Raw genomic sequence first — 21559 nt, forward strand, 5'->3', positions numbered from 1 at the left:
CAGAGACGTTATGTCCTTCCTTTGCAATTTCGTTTTGTTGTAAACATCCAAATGCAGAAGTCGCTATTCATATTCCTCTGCTAATGTCAAATGAGTGTCGGGGAACTCTTGAGCCAAGAACCAAAATCCTCACTGTTTGTGTGTGTGTGTTTTTTTTTTTTGTTTTTGTTTCTTTTTTTTTCGTTTTTAGCCTTTTGTGAAAACTTAAACGCGGATATTTTTGTATGGAGAATTTGATTCTAGCAAAAGCCAAAACTGGAAAAAGGTTGAAGTATCTTTTGATTATCAACTCCTATGGCGTAAAATAATCCCATATCACACGATCATAACGTTTTCTGTAGCTGTAACCAGTTATCTCCTATTGTATTTCATTTCTCCTTCCAAATATTACTATTTTTATTTACTCAAAGACCTGGAAGTTTTTTATTTGTTCATATTTGAATTATTCTGTTCCTCCAAATTTTATATTTTTTTTAACGAATTAGTCATCTTTTATCAACATGAAAAATTCAACAGTTTTCAAAGAAATTGTAATTAGTGATAGATACAATCCAATATGGTTCATCACTGAGTTGAAATCAATTAAAAAAAAATAATGAATTTGCTTTCCGAATGCGATTTCTTGAATTGATTCCGCAGATTGTTCGATATCTTGCCATCAGGAATCATTCGGATAATGGTTGCTCATGTGGAAACGTTATGTCTTTGAAGAATACTAAGAAACACGGAAATAGTTTTCAATTAAAACCTTTCAGGAATGACTTTTACAAACGCAATAAAACATTACAACAAAAGGTCAAAGGTTAAAATGAAGGCCAATTAAAGAATAAAAAATGAAAGTTATCGGGGGGGGGGAACATTGGAATACTATGTGCTACAGTGCTACACAATCAATAAAATATTGAAACTTCAAAACAAAGTAAAGACCTAATATTTAGATTTTTCGAACTACTGGTCTCATTTTCATTGTCATTTTCACAATGTTTCTGTCGATGTAACTTCCGACCTTTTTACGGTAAATCTTGTCAAACGTCGAAATCTGCACAGAATTTCAAGCTCAAGGACTCGCAATATAGTGGATAAGGTACTTGGTAAAATTCAGTTGTGAAAGTTACACTCTTCTGGAGGTTGACGGTTCAGTCATCAGTGCGACAACACTAAAAATTCAATTGCGAATTACTTAGAATTCTACTTAGTCATGGGTAGGCATACTACTCCTGTGAATTAAATAAAAGGTTCTGTTTGAAATTTCGTGCAGATTCCCGAGTTTGACAGAAAGATTCGCGACTTCGACAATATACACCTGAAGAAAGTCGAAGTTTATATTGACTGAAAAGTTGTGAAAGTAACACTCAGGATGTGAATCAAAATATGAATAATCAATCTTTATCTTAAAAATTCAGAAACATAAATTAAAAACGAATTGATCTTCATGTATCTAACGCATGCGTACATGCTTGTAAAGTCAATAAAAATGGTGTAGCTCTCGAGACTTTCAGGAATATTTTTACAGCTTCCAAATTGCTGAAGCATGGGTTGTTCCTATTTACTTGGCTCCCCACGAGGTCGGTTTTAAATGTTGGGAAAAATCTACCTCTAGGGGTACCCTGATCCGGAACAAAAATACAATTTGCCTCCGTCTAGAACGGCTTCTCTTTCACTGAGAAAGGACAAAATAGACTAAATATGGCATCAAAACAGATGCTACACTCTGATCTTATCCAAAAAAAGACAAAGATCAGATGTTGACTGCTGAGACCTTACATCCTTTAAAATGCACATTCTTCTTAAAGTTCGCTCACATGAAATCATCTGCATATTTTCATAGATAAACATATATACTAACTGGCACCATTTTTTTATATCCGGACAATTTTTTTACTTTTTGTTAACCTTTATTAAGTACTCTTACAGTATGTGACGCGGATCCTCGGGATTTTTCGTCAATCATGGCTCAGGATCGATCGGCAACTATTAGATTAAACTGAGTGAAGTAATGGACGCAGACAAATTTCAAAACAAACTAATCTGAAAAAAAAAAAATGAAAATACAATAAATAAAAAGTACCGTAAATTTACTGGATTTTTTTTTCAAGAAAAGTTACATTTTGTATTTATTAAATTTTATTTCATTAAAAAAAAGAGGGTGTGTTTTTTGTTTTGTTTTTTTTTTGTTTTTGTTTGTTTTTTTTAAGAAAAGATGAATGTCTTTTTTTTTTACTGTAAAACGTTAGTACAGACTTTTTTTTCAAGAGAATTTGCAGTAAACGATTTATTGTTTTGGGTTTTTTTGTCATCAGAAGTCTTTTATAAGAAAAGATGAATGATTTTAATGGAAATGTAAGCTGTTAGGTGAAAGTACAGAATTTTTTGTTTTTTTCAACACGCTTTGTTTCTAGCTGAATTCACTTAGATATATACCTAAAAGCTCACGGTCATTTCCGCATTTTTTCTTGTTTCACTGTTTTACTTCCTTCACATACTTTCGAGGTGATTCGTTGTTGTCTTTGGTTCCTGGCAGAATATATTTGCTTATTATTGGAAGGAGGATTTCGACGTTTCGGTTTGGGACGATTTAGTGTTTCAATATTTAAACACGGCTCAGCTTAATCAGGTGATTGCCGTTCTACTCTGAACTAGGATTGACGAAAAATCCAGAGGATTTGGATCAAATACCGCAATAGTAAAGGGTGGAACGATAAATTGTCGCCCTAGATAAGACGATTCCATTTTCGTTTGATGAAAACCGGTTTACTTTTATTGTTGCAAACTATCTACCAGTTGGCCAGTTATGTACATATCCCAAGTGCGGTAGGAGCCTTCTATCATGTCTGAAAGTGACACAATGTTCAACGAGCGAAATCAGACATGCGCTGCTCTACAACTCATGCTCTCTACCGATCCAAGTTATGAGAACAGAACCATTGCCAGGACCCTTAAGATGCAAATCCGGATAACAGTGACGTGCCCAGGGTGATGAAAACAGTTTCCGGTCACGATTATGGTTTTTGGTGTGGTTTTAAAGTGAGGTCCACATCATGCCACCTCATATCTTCAAAGTCGGTTTAGAGGTCAACACCAAAGTGTAGCTGGATGTGCTGAAGAGTGTGGTGATTCTCTGGTGTAATTAGGTGGCTACTGGCAGACCCTGGGGGTAGGAGAAGGACTCGGCACCAGTACACAAGTCCACAGAAACTCAGTTTCTGCTTCAGAAGAAATGCTATGACTTTGTACTCTTCTCTACCTTCCATCCTCCTCCTCCCCCAACTTCGTTTTGCCGTACGTCGAGAACATCACCAACATGACCTCCCACAATACCAAAGCCAGACTGATCGCTGCAATCCGCCGACTATTCGCTGAGCCCCTGCCAGTGCTTGTGAAATAGGTATGCTCCCAGTTCCAGACCTGTATCAAGGCGGTGATTAAGGCTGAAGGCGGCTACATTCAATAGATGTTAGCTCTAATACATAATCAAGTTACCTGAATTGATTTTTTTCATAAGTTTTAAAATAAAACTGTAGTATTGTTTTCTTTGGGGTGACACTCTTATTGTTGCACCTTGTATTGTTAATATTTGGCTCCATTTAATAAAGATATCTTCATTCAATCTGCCGATTAAATCATGAAATTTGTATTTCAAGCTTGGCCGACCAACAGACAAAATCTCTCACAGCGATGCAATGACATTTCTAAAGAACAAAGAAAATGATGGCAAATAAAAGCAAGAAATTACACATCAACATTGCAAACCAATTTCTTCGGATCACACTGGACTAATGTGAAAATCAATAAAACTCAAGTAATTAACGAAGCCATGATTCATTGGAATGAGTAAGATTGCCGTAAAAAGATTCATTAAAATCCGCCAAATGGTTTTCCGTTTCTGGATTTAAACCTTGCGAGTAAAAATTAGAAATTCTAAAACGACGAGACAAATCAAGGGGATTTTTCGTGATCAACATCTTTCTGTATTTAATAAGAAAACAAAACACAAAACAAATTTGTTTTACCGTAAACAACAATCACGAAAGTCATCAAATATATCTTTTCTTTATTTTAGAACTGCACGCTTGTGGAACTCTATTCCGTTTTCCTGTTTTCCAGCTGACTACAATATGGTCGTCATCAAGTCTAATGTGAACAAGTTCTTGTTGAGCCGTCCCCTTAAGTAATTAAATTTGCAAAATTTCCACTATTAGCGATTATTTGGATATTGTCTCACTCACTACCATACTCATTAACCCTTATTCTCGAGTGGCCTCCGGGCCTTGATAAGTAGTGACCCCTTTGTAAAATATGTGTATGTATCAGATGGCATAACAAAATGAAAAAACGATTGCAACTTCGCTCCCAATTTTCGGAATTTGTAATCATGCTTATATTCCTTTGTTTTCTTTTGAAATTGATCATTTTTCTTCTGATGAGTTAAGGGCAGAATAAATTCAAGAATTGACACAATAATTACGAGTGATTCTGGACTACGAAACAGGTGCTGTCAAAAATTATGCATGTTAATGTACTCAAAAAAAAATAAACGGTAAGATAGTTAACATCATTTGAAATATAGAATTTTGTCATTTGTATATGACCTGTAGTTCCCTCGCGCTTAGTAGAGGATTGGTATTAATAAAAGGTGAAATATAATTGAATAAACATATTTTCCCATATATATATATATATATATATATTGTTTATTGAGAATTCTTTTGTGGGTACAAGATTAAATTATGGTTGTATATAGACCAATTAACATGATGGATAATAAAAATGAAAATAGTTTAGCAGAGCTAAATTGAGGAAAAATTGCGATAGGAACAAATAAATTAAAAAATTTTCATGGATACTTTTTTTTAATTATGTTTTCTCTGCCCAGCCATATTCATAACAGTTTTTTTAATCCTAAATTTTCCTCGATTTAGCTTTGTTGAGCGAGGAACAAAACCAGGTTATCTAACCCTTTTCCATTGTTAATTGTTAAGCCATCATGTTAATTGGTCTATATGCAGCCATATAGTAGAAATGGTAATTAATAAAAACGTGAAGAAAGTGCTCAATACTGTTGTAGAGCAAATATGCGTTTTATTTTTTTATTACCGTATGTTTCTGTTAAGTTACATTATTGTTTCGGCTACACAACCGTTTTTTTTTTTTGCCGTCATGTAGCTTCCTACGGTAATAAAAAATAAAACATGTATGTATGTATATATATATATATAATTATATATATATATATATATATATATATATATATATAATTATTTCCACAGCTGAACCAACATTGCAACCCACAAGAGCCCAGAAAGCCAACAAACCGGAAGTCCAAGACTCTAGTTTCGCCCTTATTTTGGGCTCATCAGTTAGACAACTGGTTCGACTGTGGAAATAATTATATATTCTCTCACACTTTCTGAACTAATATATATATATATATATATATAACGACTTTTCTTTTTTTTTACATAGGCATCACCACATTATCAAGGCCCAGAGGCCACTCAAGGATAAGGGTTAAAGAGTGTACAGTAGCAATTGGACAATATAGTAATCATTAGTAATGAAAATTTGGTAAATTTGATAACTTATATGGAACGGCTCATCAAGAACTTATTTACTTTAGACTTGAACACAACCATATTGTAGTCAGCAGGAAAACGGAAGACAATTCCACAGGCGTGCAGTTCTAAGAAAGAAGCTTTGTTCATGGAATCTACGTTTAGGTTTAGGCACAGATAAAGAGTGGGGGAAATTATTGATAGTGTTTACAGCTAGACGAGTGTTTCTTGAGAAAGTTTGCGAGGGGGGACCATAGATTGAAGCTCAGTCGAACACTTTCCATGAAAATAACGATACATCAGAGACAAACTCGCAACATCTCTTCTGTGAGATAGAGGTTGCAGCGAAGAGAAAAGGACATCTCCTACGAGGCTACGAAGTCTATTTTGAACTCTATCAAGGCAGGACAAGTCCTTTCTAGCAGCTCCTGTCCAGATGTGGCAACAGTATTCCATCTTTGGACGTACCTGGCTCTTATATAGATAGAGAATAGCATCAGCAGTGAGATATTTACCGGATCGATAGAAAGATCCCACCATTTTTCCAGCGGCCTTGGCAACAGATTTGATGTACGTGTTCCATTTACTCACATAAATTAATATACAAAAGTGTTAATTCATGCGTAAACTTTTAGTATTTACTTCAACAGTGCTCAATACGTAGGTAGAGCTAGTTAGTAAGTTATAAAATATATATGGCGATTAAGCTACACTAAATATTCCGCGTCACATCCACTCTATGATTCTTCAGGCTTATGCGAGAATTTTGTGGTGTGTATATAAAAACGTAAGACAACCACAAAATTCTTGCATAAGCCTGAAGAATCCTAGAGTGGATGAAACGCATATTATTCAGTGTAGCTTAATCGCCATATATATTTTATAACATACATATAGACTACCCGTGACCCGTTGAGTGAATATATATATATAGTTAGCTATGGAATAGTGAGTATACAGAATTAATGTATAAAAGTGCAAGTGACTATAAAGAATTAATGTATGAACGTGCAAAAATTGAATGCAAGTGCGTGCAAATGCAAACATGGCGACCAGTGAAAACAACATGGAATGCATTGGATAATAAAGGTCTTAACGTCATTGCCGTTAGATTAAATGAAAAATCCTTTGTATAAGTGGGGTGTAATACATCGAAAAAAGACGAAAAGAAAAAATACAGGGAACGATTGTGCATTGTACATAGCCACTCTAGTTTTTGTGCGTTTACAGCCTTAAAAATATCGGTAAATAAGACTTTATATCTAACATTAAAACCTTTTCAAGGTAATTCATTTTTTTTTTTTTTAAAGATTCCAATTTGCAATGAAAATATAATCGAAGAATCCTTTTAAAATTTTTAAATTTTGGGACGTTTAAACCGTACATGGTATGATCAAAAGCATTTGTGAACGATATTAAAAAACTAAATTCTGTTTATATTGTTAAAAATAAATACATTTACATTGTATAAAATATAAAATCTATTTATATTGTTTAAAATTAAAAATAAAAACATTTATATTGTGCAAAATTACAAATCACTTCTATGTCACTATGTCGTCAGAATTAAACAGAAGTAGTTAATATGAATTGGAAAGACAATTTTAGAAGACGATGAAAAAAAAGTTGCTGGATCGTTGATACGATCCGGTAACAGAAACATGTGTAACTAAAAGAGATAAAACGGTAATAAAAATATATATTTGTTCTGCAATAGTATTGAGCACCTTCTTCAGGTTTTTACTAATTACCAGTTTTGCTAAATATATATATATATATATATATATATATATTTGGAACCTTGTGAATCTTGCTTGCTTGTTTATCTTGTTTCAATGTGCACACTGGATGACGTCGTTCACTATTAAATTTTTTTTTTAAGTATCTCTTTCTCTCTAAGAAGTGAGAAATAGAAAAATTCAGTATATATACAAGAAATATTTTATTGCAAAAATTTCAACTCTGAATATTTTCCCGCCTTCAAAGTTTATGAATTTTGCATGTTTAAATATAAAATCTTTCTGTTCATATCTGCTTTTTGTATTTTTCTAGCGCATTTCATTTACATTCATTGCGAGTTATCTTTACAAGTTTGTACGGCTGATTGCTACCCTCGCAGCATCGTTGGGGAAAGTTATTTGTTTTATGAATAAACAAACGAAATTCAGAATCTCCGGATAAAAACTGATCATGTTTAAAAAGGTTGAAGTAAGACGTGGATGTCCTCATTCAATCTGCAGATGATTCCATCCTAAAAGAGCATCTCACGTCGTGGGTCACCAATTTTTAGTGGATACACAGATGTGTTCAATGAGTCAACAAATGCAACTCTAAATATAAAGGAATTTTATTTGCGATGAAAAATCTTGTCAGGAGTTTCACAGAAAATCGAAAAAGATACTGAATGCACACGATGAGGATTTGTGAATCTTAGTGTTTCTGACTCGCACGTACATATGCATACATACATATATACGCATAGTTTCATCGATTTAAATTTTCTTTTTGTTTAAACTTTATCATCTGTTGCAACATGAGTTAAATATTGATGTTTTTCCCCCTTTCCTTTTGCAAAACTCAATACACAAAATTAGTATGTAGAATTTTGCAGTGTCGTTGACTCTGACTCTCTCTCTCTCTCTCTCTCTCTCTCTCTCTCTCTCTCTCTCTCTCTCTCTCTCTCTCTCTCTCTCTTTCCCGCACGCAGGCACGCCTGCATACAGTGTCATCGATTCTCGGATCAGTAAAACAATCATTGGTGATTGAAATATCTCACATGATTTATGTTTATGGTGATTCTGATTAAAATTAATGGGAGTCAATAATTATGCTGAATAAGATAGTGTAATTGACTGAAGAACTTGCTTTATGTACGACGGTCGTTCCAAAAGTAAGGCCTCCTATTTTTTAACTCAACAAATAAAACATTGAAGAGTTACGAAGACGGGAGTGGTACTATTAAAACGGGCGACCTATTGTGCTCTAAAATTTATTTTTCTACATAGTCACCTCAATGTATTTTTGCCAGCGATGAAAGTCTCACAATCATTACTCATAAAAGTCCTGAGCACGCTTCGTCTCTCCCGTTTGTCGCCAATCTGAAATCTATGAACCTATTTATGAACTGTGCTAATATCTACTGCATCGGCTTTGTAAACGTTCAACAGGCGCCGGTGAATGTGGGTCGGTTAATTTTTTCCTGCAGAAAGGAACTGGGTGATGCGTCTCTGCTTCTGATGCATGTTCATAAAAGGGATGCTTCCTTAGCCTTATGCCAACAATATCTGCAACAGAGAAATGTAACTTTCAGGTCATGAATGCATAAGTTAAGTCATCATAACAATGCAATTTGCAATCATCTCTGATACATTCGAGCAGAATAAAAAAAAATAGAAGACATTACTTTTGGAACGTCCCTCATAGTTTTTGATTGGCTCTCTGTAGTCTTCTGTACATTTTCTCAGCAGCTATTTTTCTTGTGTTTGATAGACGAAATCCTGACTCTCGGATGCGTTCAAAAGTATTTCAATAAATATTTAAATCTTGAGTTTTTCAGACAAAATAAACTGAATTAAATGTTTGCAACCTTAACAAGAGCTGGTCTTGATTTAATAAACGGTTTTCCTTTTTCAGCTTTGGAAGTAAAGTACAAAAACTGGTTTTAGTACACTTGGTATTATGGAAAAGGACCGACATCCCTTATAATTTGTGTTTTGTATGTTCTTAAATTAACATTACACCATGTAATATTTTAAGGTTTTAATTTGCTCATCTCGGGTGCTATCAGCTCATCTGTCTAAAGATATCAACTTCCTGCGCAAAAATGAACCTAACATTAAACTGTTTTTTTTTTCCTTTTCTTTTGCAAAACTCAATCATGCTCTGGAAAGCCAAAAGCAATAATTTCTCTCTACAAAACAACCAAACTAAATACCATGAATAAATATTTAAAGATATAAAGAATTTGAAGCATAAGAGTGTTTACCAAAGTGACCAGATTTGGCATTAAATAACTCACAAAAGGTCAATAGGTCATAAACCGAACTCCCTCATTTTTTTCATTTCCATCATCATATTTAATTTAACGCGCTGACATATGTTGGATGACTTTTAGAATTTGATTTTCAAACTAACTTATCTCTAGCCAAGTTTTTATCTTTTTCTCAACTTCTTCCCAGGTTTCCTTGTTTTTCTACCAACTTATACCAGTGTAAAAACTGTTTAATCGATAGAAAGCCAAACACTTTAATTCGTTCTGTTAATGTGACTAAACCAATGCTTTCTCTTCTGCACACATCTTTCTATACTGTCCAGATTTAATTGTTCTGAGGTCATACGATCTAAGCCTATCTTTGAGGTCCGCATTGCACATTCATTGTTTATTTATACTTTAACCAACAAAAAATCGTTTCATGTGGTTGTAAGATGCCCATTATTTTTTTTTTCAAAGAAATCTGTTTATTTTAATTTTCGTTCAATATTATGTTATTGTTGCTTATGCTGATTGTTTTTTGTTTTTTGTTTTTTTAGGTAAGTCCATGATCTTGCAGAAAAATGGTAAGCATCCTGTTTTTACCTATTTATGTGTTGGTGTCTCACAGATCCCTTCCAGCAACTTCACTATCCTGTCTAAAGGAAGTTCCGAGTTTAATAACAAATGAACAAATTTCAGACAGAAAATGGTAATTGTTAAAGATCGATGCCAATGCAGAATACGAAAAAAATTCTGTATTGGCATTAAAAATAGTTTCATGTTTGTATGGTTAAGTGAGACATGATTGTAACTTACGATAAACACGATTGGAATGCGTTATTATAGTAAATAAATAAAATCGTACGGCTTCAGGTCGAATTGTTTTTCGTTTATTCACATAATGTTGACATATTTCTAGCACGTTTTTCTTCAGTTACATGCGTAATAGTCAATGGATTTTAACTCGATGTTTCCTCGTTTTATAATATTTAACAAAAACAACATGAAACTATCTTTAATGTTTATACAGATTTTTTCTAACATCCCGCTCTGGCCGCGATTTTTAACATTTACCTAGAAAATTAAATGATAATCGCCATTTTGTTCTTACTTCAAATTCTTCTCTTTTTCATTGGAACCGCCTTACTTTTCACCATTGATTATAAAGGAGCATTAAAAATATACTTTCTATTAAAAGCGAAGAAAAAACACACTTTGCGAGTGTTTGGACTATTTTCATATTCATATGACGTTAAAATAAGGAAATAAAATATAAACACCCTGCAATTTAAATTTTTGGAATAATAAAAAAAAACGTATTAATCGGTATAGAAATGAAAAATATTATGGAAATGTTGACGGATTTCTTTCTAAATTCATTTTAGACAGCAAAGGTTGTCAAGCATGCTATTTGCTTTCTTCATTCCCCTAAAAACCTGAAATATCCGGCAGTGTTTTACTTACTAATCTTTGCATGATGGGACGTTTTGTATTCATTCTTATACAAATAAATACACATTGGTCTACTGCAGAGGCTTAGTCATTCAGAAAACAAAACATTTTTTTAATCATAACTTGACATTTTTCTGTAGTACCATCACTGGGAAAATGTTCTGATCAGACGCACCTCATATATCTTGATAATTATCAACAGGCTTGAGGTTTAACCAGCATCTGACAAAGCCTAACTCTTTGCCAAGAACTTTGCACTAAGCTCAACCCTATGTGATCTGAGTCACCTATCTCCTGAAATTTCTCAAAATTTTCTTCGAAAATAATCTGAGTAGCATTCACATATGTTTTAGATGTTATAATACTCAAGAATCTTGATGTCAGCAAAGCAACTGGTCCTGACAATGTTCCAGTTACAGTACTCAAAAAGCTGCAACTAAATCTAACATCCATTCTTGCAAGGCTGTTCAGTCGATGTATAAAGGAGAACTTTTTCCAACACCTTGGAAAACCTCATTAGTCTGTTCAGTATGTAAAAACACTGAAGATCTGTCTAATTAGTCTTCTGTGCATCATGAGTAAGTTGCTTGAATCAGTTTTAAATAGAGAAATTGTCAACCACCTGAGCAAAAAAAATCCTACTCATCGACAAGCAATATGGTTTCTGTCCGGCGAAATCTACAGCTGATGTACTGGATGTAATTCACTTAAGATCAGTAAATCTATCAATAAGGGCTTTTTCTCTCGAGCAATAGCTCTCAACCTATCATAGACATTTGATAGGGTTTGGCATAAAGGTCTACTTCACAAGATTTCCAGCTATAAAATATCTGGAAATATCTTGACCATAAAATCTTTTCTGTCTGATAGGTTTATACACATATTTGTTAATGAATAGAAGCCCAAAGATCAACGCATCAACACTGGCGTGCCTCAAGGATCCATCTGGAGGCCACCTCTTTTGGGTGTCTTCATCAATGATCTCCCAAATCATATTCTGAGTTCTTTCATCAACATATACGCAAACGACACTACCATTTATGGCAACACCTTAAAGACCATAAACGACCCCACTTTTTTTTAATTCTCTCTCATCCCACTTTGAGCACGTAGGGCAATGAGGCAAAAAGTGGCTGGTTAATTTTAAGGCGTCAAAAATCAAGTTCCTATCTGTTCATCACAAATGTTCCAGTCCCCACCTGGCCTTAATTGATATGAATGGTTCCCATCTTAAATAAGCACCTTACTTCAACAATCTTACACTCTCAAACAATCTAATCACTAAAAAACACGTATACATAGTATGTAAACCCCCAACCACCCCGACAATATTATGCTTGACCTGAAATGGAAAACTTGCATCAAATGTATTGTCACTCGTGTTGAAAAAAATGGTTGAATAATTCTACCACTCCAGAAGGTATCTCACTCCCAACACAATCCTTGTATAAGAGGCAAATATTGAGTACCATTGTCACATCCAGGCAGGAGCTGTTCTTGATAGAGTTCAGAACCGGCTTCAAAGCCTGATGGGTGATACCGTTTCTCCTTCCTGCAAACTCTTTCCCACAGAAAAGACGTTGCAAGCCTTTCCTTTCTCTATTGTTATTTCCATCTGAGCTTTAATCTATGGTACCCACACCAAACTTTCACAAAAAAAACACTCGTCTAACTACAACCACTACCAATAATTCCCTCTACTCTCTATAGTTAAATATGAATGCAGATTTCAGGAACAAAATTTCTTTCCTAAAACATCTGCCTATAGAACTCGGTTCCTCTGACATTCTTTCCAGTTAACTATAACAGTGTCATATTAAAGTTAACTATAACAGTGTCATATTAAAGTTAACTATAACAGTGTCATATTAAAGTTAACTATAACCGTGTCATATTAAAGTTAACTATAACCGTGTCATATTAAAGTTAACTATAACAGTGTCATATTAAAGTTAACTATAAGATGGTCATATTAAAGTTAACTATAAGATGGTCATATTAAAGTTAACTATAAGACGGTCATATTAAAGTTAACTATAAGACGGTCATATTAAAGTTAACTATAAGACGGTCATATTAAAGTTAACTATAAGACGGTCATATTAAAGTTAACTATAAGACGGTCATATTAAAGTTAACTATAAGACGGTCATATTAAAGTTAACTATAAGACGGTCATATTAAAGTTAACTATAAGACGGTCATATTAAAGTTAACTATAAGACGGTCATATTAAAGTTAACTATAAGACGGTCATATTAAAGTTAACTATAAGACGGTCATATTAAAGTTAACTATAAGACGGTCATATTAAAGTTAACTATAACACGGTCATATTAAAGTCCAATGCAAGTTTTTGATGTCTCGCCCTTTAAATCAAATTCTACCCAACTTCCACTAAGCTGTCGTCTCAGTGACCATCTTACAGTCATTAATCCTTACATCGCCTGGTTTCCGTACATTAGTAAGCAGTGACTCACTTGTAAAAAAAACAAAAATAAATAAATAAACTATGGGCCTATATTTTCCTTTTTTGTACAAACTCGTGTCGTAGCTAACAATTTCCAGTTGTTTAAAGAAAAACCTGATAGACACAATCACAATGTCTATAATAAAATCGCATCAGGATGATCTTACAGTTATGCATATGTGCACTAGATTTCCACATGAGAAAAGCTTCCATGACTTTGAACTCTGAAGCAGTCTTTCATCAATTTATGAATCTAAGGAATTAAATGAAGAATTAAAACAAAAGAAATTCGATCAGCTTAGGTAATTTTGTTTCAAAGTGTGTGACTTCTCCCACTTGAACAAAAAAAAATCTAGAAATGTTTTCAAAAATGTTATGTATATTGGTTAGCTGCATTACATTGACCAAATTAAAAAAAAAAAAACAGTTCTTGCTCATAATTTTATTTTTTTAATTTTTTATCCTTTCAAAATGTACACACGTTTCGCTGCTAATAGCGAAGAGTATTGTCTTTTGTTTATTCACCTGTTCTTCAGAGACGTTAAAAATTTAATAAAACGGAGGCCCAATGATCAAAACAGAATATAAGCGTTGACTGAGAAAGATAAAATTTACGGCGAGTCGAAAAATTTTTTAAAAAACAAGCTTTAAAGATAATTATTACAGAAAATCCCCCCCCCCCCAAATAAAACTTTGTGACATCCCGTGGGAAGGTTGTCAACTACCACCATCATTATATATATATATATATATATATATATATATATTTGACGGAGTACAAAATAGACTTCGTGGCTTAGTGGGGGATGCCCTTTTCTCTACCCTGCAACCTCTCTCCCACAGAAGAGACCTTGCGAGCCTATCCTTGTTTTATCGTTATTTCCATGGAAGGTGCTCGTCTGAACTCCAATCTCTGGTCCCCCCTCGCCAATCTTTCACAAAAAACACCTGTCTAGCTGAATCCACTGTGAAAACTTTCCCCCACTCTATATCTGTGCCTAAATCAAAACGCGGATTCCATGAACAAAGCTTCTTTCTTAGAACTGCACGCCTGTGGAACTCTGTTCCGTCTGCCTGCTTCCCACCGGACTACAACTTGGATGTGTTCAAGTCCAATGTAAAGAAATTCCTAATGAACCGCCCCCTTAAGTAAACACTTCATCAAATCTCCACACTAACGTAATGTACTTGCAATAACCCTTATCCCTGAGTGGCTTCTGGGCCTTGATAAGTGGTGATCACTGTGTCAAAAAAAAAAAAAATATATATATATTAAGCAAAATATTCACCATAGAACTAAATGGCCCAGCCCTGACCACAGAACTTGGTACTCCTCTCATCCACACGAGGCATTCACCATTGTTACTATATATAAAAAATATCCTAGCTCTTCTCGCAATAATACTCTGACAGCCTTCCTGACGATGTCTTCTTCAAAAGGCAAAAATCAACACCACGGTCAACTTCGAACTATGCATGAAAATTATATTAATTCTTTCAATTTACACGCTAAAAAAGATTATCAGGAAAAAAATTTTAAATAAAAATGGTCTAATCAAATGAAAACGCTGTTATCTTTAATAACATTTAAATGAAAGAATGCTGCCAACACAATATTAGGCAAAAGTAGATAGATATATAATATACTAGAAAAAATATAACTCATTGTGTCACCCATTAAGCTCGGGATAATTTGTTTTAATCAAGCAAAAACTGAGTTTGTAAAGCTAGATAAATATAAAATACATGTATATGATAAAAGATTAGTCTCTTTCTACACTCTATTTCTATTATTTCCTCTCCAGCTATGAGTTAAATATTATTACTTCATGTAGTGATCCTTCACTTTAGCTTATAATGGACTATAAAATATTAGGTTGGTGCAAAAATGTCGTTTTTGAAGTTGAACATGAAAAACCAAAAACATAGTTGCACCAACCTGATAAGATCGTACACTAAGATAGGGTAAACATGAAAGAAAGCGATGAGTCATTTGATAAATTCTTTGAAAATTACAACTCCTTAGAACGATCAAAATTAATTTTTCAGAAACATAATTGAGGAATATTGTAACCTGCATTTCGCGTGGTTAAAATGTATATAAAAAGCCTTAAAGAAAGAAAAGTTGATAAATTGAGTTTTAGTATTATAGTATTTGTGAATTTCATGCATAACATTCTTGTAACTCGCTGGAAATTCCATAACATGCAGGATATTCCAAATATCTTGGTGTGTCATGACAAAAGACTGTGGCACACCTACTCTGTCTTCAGAGTTAGCAAGTAGATAATCACTGATCAAATAAAATAAAAGAATCAATAATTGTTATTTTTGGCATCCTTTCGGATGAGGCTTAATCAGTTGTGCATTTATTCTTTCTTGCGGAATGTTATCTTCATCTTTATAGTTGTTGTTTCACCATGTTTTGGCCAACTCATCCTTTGGCCTTCTTCAGGTGATTAACTGTGACAGGATAACAATGCTGAGTGTTGCACTTTATCCCTATTAATTATGGCCTTCAATAATTGTTGCCTCACCACGTTTTGAACTACTTGAGTAGGATTGAAACGGCTATCTTCAATGCTCACCTGGATCCATAGAAACTTAATATCTATCAACTGCACCATGGGCTCCGAAGGTGTGATCTACCGACTGATTTCTATGCCAATATGTGATTTGCCAATTAACCCTAACCTTAACCCTAGGGTTCAAGTTAGAAGTAATGAGTAGATCATATATTAAAAAAAACATGAATCAATAATTGGCCTAAATTGCAGATGAAGCAGATATATGTGTAGCTTGTGATTTGGAAGTTATACCAGTCAAAGAAATGAGGGAAATTTTAACTTTACTTTACCTATGAAATATACACATATACTTTTTAAACTCTTTGTCGAAATATAGTATTTCGCTCGAATATAAGCTTTGCATTATTTACATAAAACCACTTAAGACAAACCTAATGGCAGGATTAAGTTTCTCGTTAAAAATGTATTTTTTTCTTGCCCGCAAAACATAAGCATTTCCACATAAAAAAGAAAATCCTCAAAGCTTTCGATATACATTTTTTTTTCTTTTTCTATTTGTCAATCGTTTCCATCGCAGGCGTTTTTCTGCCGGCCAACGGTTTTATCTTCTTCCTCTCCAGTATAGTGTTTGCTGCTGTGGGATCTGTTTATTGTTGTGTTGTTTGTAGTCATTTGTGAATAAAGATATAAGTGTCTTCCATATTTTGCACGAATCATTTCTCTCCCTCCTTTTTTTTTCTGAATGCCGCCACAGCATGCTTCTGCTTTCTGACAGCTTGAAACCTAGTTTTGCCCAACGTTCTAGATTCAAGCAGCTGGGCTATCGAGTTGACTCATGTATAAGGAGTTAAATTGTAACTCATTAGAGCGCATACCTCCACCACGGCCTGATAAATCTAGGTTAATATAGTCAACTCCTGTTCAAAATGCAACTCGTACAACTTAAGAACTTTAATTTAAAAGTAAAATCATATCTGGCAATACACAGTTCAACCAAGATAAAAGTATATATACATATTTCTCTTAGTCTGTCTTTTTATGTTAAGGTGTAGGGGACTATTATGGTATTCATTCACTGTATAGAATAGGGATTAGTGAGGATTAGTATTTAATGCAAAAATGAGCACAAATTCAATCATATTCAAGCGTCAATTTGGCATAAAGCAATCATTCTAAGTCAATGGACCATAATCTTTGCTCAGTTTAAACGAGAAAACTGTATTATATAATATAATATACTGACGATTCTGCAGAGGACGAAATGCAGAAGTTTATGTAACTTAATTGCCATATTTTCATCACTCCACTCGTGTAATGAGCATTGTTGAAGTAAATATTGGAAGTCGATGCATAAAATATTATATCCCCTTATAAAATTTTATGTGAATACATAAATTTTTATATACATATTAGTTAAGGTACTCATCGATGCCGGACTTCTCAGCATTTATTTTATTCAAATCACTCCATACAAGTAATGAAGCCATACATTGAGGGGCTACACAAACAAAAAATGCTTATCACAAAGGCAGAGAATATTAAGTTAATAAAATGTTAAATATATTTTTCATAATTTTTTATTCAAAAAATGATCCAAGTTTATAATTATCAATATTGGCTAAGAAATAACTGAAATACTACAGAAAAAAAAATACGCTGAAAATTTTTTAGTGTGAAATTCCAACCATGGATGGAATACAAAAATATTCAAATAGAATAAGAAGGCGCTATGCACAAGGTCACCAACCGAAATATCTGTTTTAACTCACTTAAAGTATATATGGGTTTATCATAGTAATCTTTCTGCATTTAAAATAGTTCGACTGTCTCACATAAAGAAACCAGTTCGTATAATCAAATAAGTCTTATAAAAAAATAAACATGTATCAAAGATTTTTAATTTAAAAAACGTTTTTTTTTTCTTCTTCAAAGTAAACAATATTTAGTTGTTCGTTCTGCTAAACGAGACGCTAAAATATATACAGGGTGGTCGCTAGAAAAGCGGGAAATTGAAAGGTCAGCTTAGATCATGAATAAAATGCTTGATTGCTATTTTTTTTATTGGTTCCTTTGTTATCGAATGATTTTCTAGGTTAGAACGCTGCAGTGAAGTGCACGGACGACGTTTTGAGTATCTATGAGTATAATATATTTGTCTTTGAAAAACTTTGTAAAGATTATTCTTTGTAATAATAAATCGTTGTTTTACAAATGTCCCGCTTTTCTAGCGACCACTCTGTATAATCATGTAGTTGTTCTAAGCTGTTCGAGTTTAAAATAATAAATGACTTAAATCTGTCTATAGATATTTATTTTGCAAAAGTCAAGGGAAATAACTTCTCACATGATTTCCCTTTAATGTGTAAGAATATTCAGTTAGTATGGAGAAATATCTCCACTCTAAACTTTTCCTTTCCGGAATAAGGTTTCCAGGAAGCGACTGATATGAAATAAAATACATTCACGGTAGTATCATAGTGAAGACAAAATAATAGGTTAGTTCGAATCAAATATACACATGTCAAAGCATTTGCATTTGAGTCTGACTTTGAAAGTTCCACGGGATAACTTATATAAAATGTTTCGGTTTATTAGATGAATTGTAGAAATTGGCATTGTATATATATTTTTTAAGTTATATGAATAGATATATTTTTGAAATTCTCAGATGTTAAGTAGTTATATTTTAAACGATATTTCACATCCGTTTTTCAAGTAATTGAAGATAGTCTTTACGTCTTCATTTCCCATATCTATTGTTTCTGGATATCCGATTTAGCATGTGCTAACAATTCGTGCTTTTTCAATTTGATTTGATTTTTCTACTTCATCCTTTTAAAAGAAAACCGTAAATCAACTTTGGCTAAGCACATAAAAATAAAATCTAAGGGTTTACTGTAGAAATGGGCATATATATATATATATATATATATATATATATATATATATATATATATAGGGGGGAGTATACATTTTCTCATCCATACAAACATTATTGACTACATATTCTTATGTATGTTTCAACTGTCATCTCATTCAAAATCCAACTTCCTCAGGCCTTCATATCAACTGAAACTAAACCGGAGAGAAAAAATAATTTTGCAATTTTTTGGGGGGAGGGGATAGAAGGAGGTGGAAAAGGGAGAAAAATGTATGTTTTCTTTTCTGCATTTTAGGGTAATTACATTTTACCATCTTCATCCTTTTTATATATTTATAATTTCAAGTGCAATGTTCTTTACCCATCTATATAGCAGTATAACTTGAAACTTGTATGCACATATGTAGCCAATTATATGTGTATAAATAGTTATTCCATATATATAAAGTAGTAGCGTTCGTGTGTGTTTGTCTATGCGTACAACTCACCTATTGCCCAAACCACTGGACCGATCATGAACAAACCTGGCATGATAATGATCCCTCATCTAGGGATGGAGCTTACCATTTTTCAAGATTTAGATCAACGGTCAAGTCCATAGCCTATGTATATATACTCTCCTACAGCTCATACCACTGAAATGATCGTCTGGTATGATGATGGCTTTCGACCTAGGGAAGGTGCACATTATTTTTCAAGGTCAAATGTTAAGGTAGGGACTTTATTGTATACTTGTGTACAGCAACGTCCCACACAAAGTGTGGGTATCTTTGCTGGGATATCATAATACAGCTCTACTTGTTATTGAGCACTATTTTATAAAAACTGGAGTTTTATTAGATTAACAGTTACGAAACAACAATAATACAAACACACACACACACATATATATATATATATATATATATATAAGAACAAGTAGTTAATAAAACCTGTTCAAAACACTTTGAAAAAGAGTTTAAAACATATTTAATTTTAAAAAAGGAAGCACAAAATAAGTGGATAGTCCTTAATCTGCGGAGTTTCGAAGAAATACTTTCCTTCTTATCAGAGGGTAGGATTTAGCAAAATGCGGGATCGGATTTTTCTTTCAAAAAGTATTTAATGAAACTACAAGTAAGTCATAGATCTTACTTGGTAACAAATAGTGAAGGAGATGGAATAGGGTGACGAAAAGGTGATTTCACATGAATCGATAGTCTGGTGAAAGGTAAAATATCCAATGACGGTAAAATATGCATATATGTAGTATTAGAGTTAAGTTTACCAAAATAATCCAAGATGGCAAAACTAAAGTATATTATAAATATTGAAGAGTTAATATTTATAAAGTAATCTCAACCAGATGTAAAAACTCGATAAAACCAAATAAGAAATAGAGCTTATAAAAGTGTTTTTTAACATGTTTTATTAACTACTTATATATATATATATATATATATATATATATATATATATATGTATATATAATGTGAGTATAAGAAAAATACCAAAGACCTAATAGTTGTGTATTAATAATTTATTTCGACTCATTAGACCTACTACCAAACATGTATTCTTTCTATATCGACTCGGTGTAACCTAGGATCAATTGTATTCAAATTTGTTACCGTAATATTCCTATATTCTACAATTTTGTTGGGTTCAGCTATAAAGAATCAATAAGGAACGCTAAATTGTACTAAAATGATGAGTTGTTTTCTTAAGTTTATTGTTCTTTTTAGCTATTTAGTTAAAAATGTTGAACCAGATTTTTTAAAATAAATCGTAGCGCAGTTCCCATAAAGTCGAGATGAATGTCAAACGTCGTAGACAAAACAAGTGGCTTGTTTCAGATCCAAGGAGAGAGAATCAATGAGAACCTGATGACTTGTTGTTTAATGGCGTAATCCATGCAAATAACCAATTATTATTCCTACTCTCCATCTCTCCAGGCATCCATCTCTTTTCTAACCGACCCTCGATCACACTCTTCGAAAGTTTTCCTTTCATTTTTAATGTTTTCCAATTTGTGGCACCAACAGATGTTGTCACTGTATGTGTTCGCCTACTTCCAGCTCTGCATGTCTGAGAAATCTTGGAGCAATTTTGATTAATCAAAATTTGACTGAATTGTACAAGACTTTATTAAAATTGATCTGATGACATTCATCAGTTTTTTTTGTTTTCCTAGTCAATGTGATGACCGTTTTTTTTTTTTTGTTTTTTTTTTGCACTTTGAATTCTAACCAAATTGATTTAAAACTAGTGCAGCCATTTTGTTTCTTTAATCATGTGTTATAGAAGACAGATTAAAAAAAATTGAATTTGACAACAATCTACATTTTTGCACAAAATATGGATATTATCAACAAAATATGGAAATTATCAACGTAAAATTAACAATATTCGACTTTTGTACATCTAACAATAATTTATTTCTTTTTAACCAAGAGGACCTGTGGTAATTCCACAATGGACGCTTTCAAATGTAATATATTAATGTTGGCATTCTGTAGATGTTCAATGTAAATGGAGACGCCCTAATATTATTGTACCTCTTTTGTTAAAACTGCAAATGTATTTATCTAAGCTACTAGGGAGGCCTGGCATACTCCGATCCTAAAATACGCTTAAATATGATATTTTAATTTATGCATGTTTCGTATATATTATAGATTAAATTTTCTATCGATTCCTGTATATTATAAAGTTGTGATTAAA

At 33.1% G+C, this 21559-nt stretch overlaps 1 protein-coding gene across 14 annotated transcripts in view; it reads left to right on the forward strand.

Moving 5' to 3' along the window:
• The window catches only part of LOC145284430 (lachesin-like), a 1332212-nt gene that overhangs the window by 589619 nt on the left and 721034 nt on the right, over nucleotides 1-21559 (forward strand). For all 14 annotated transcript variants that reach the window (XM_080133226.1, XM_080133240.1, XM_080133228.1 and 11 more), the window contains exon 2: nucleotides 10083-10109. In XM_080133226.1, coding sequence (XP_079989352.1) covers nucleotides 10083-10109 — 27 coding nt within the window. The remainder of the gene's footprint in view (nucleotides 1-10082; nucleotides 10110-21559) is intronic.

The sequence above is a fragment of the Euprymna scolopes genome, chromosome 9, assembly GCF_053919585.1.
Source record: "Euprymna scolopes isolate OS-2025 chromosome 9, ASM5391958v1, whole genome shotgun sequence".
In the NCBI taxonomy this organism is placed as follows: Eukaryota; Metazoa; Mollusca; class Cephalopoda; order Sepiida; family Sepiolidae; genus Euprymna; species Euprymna scolopes.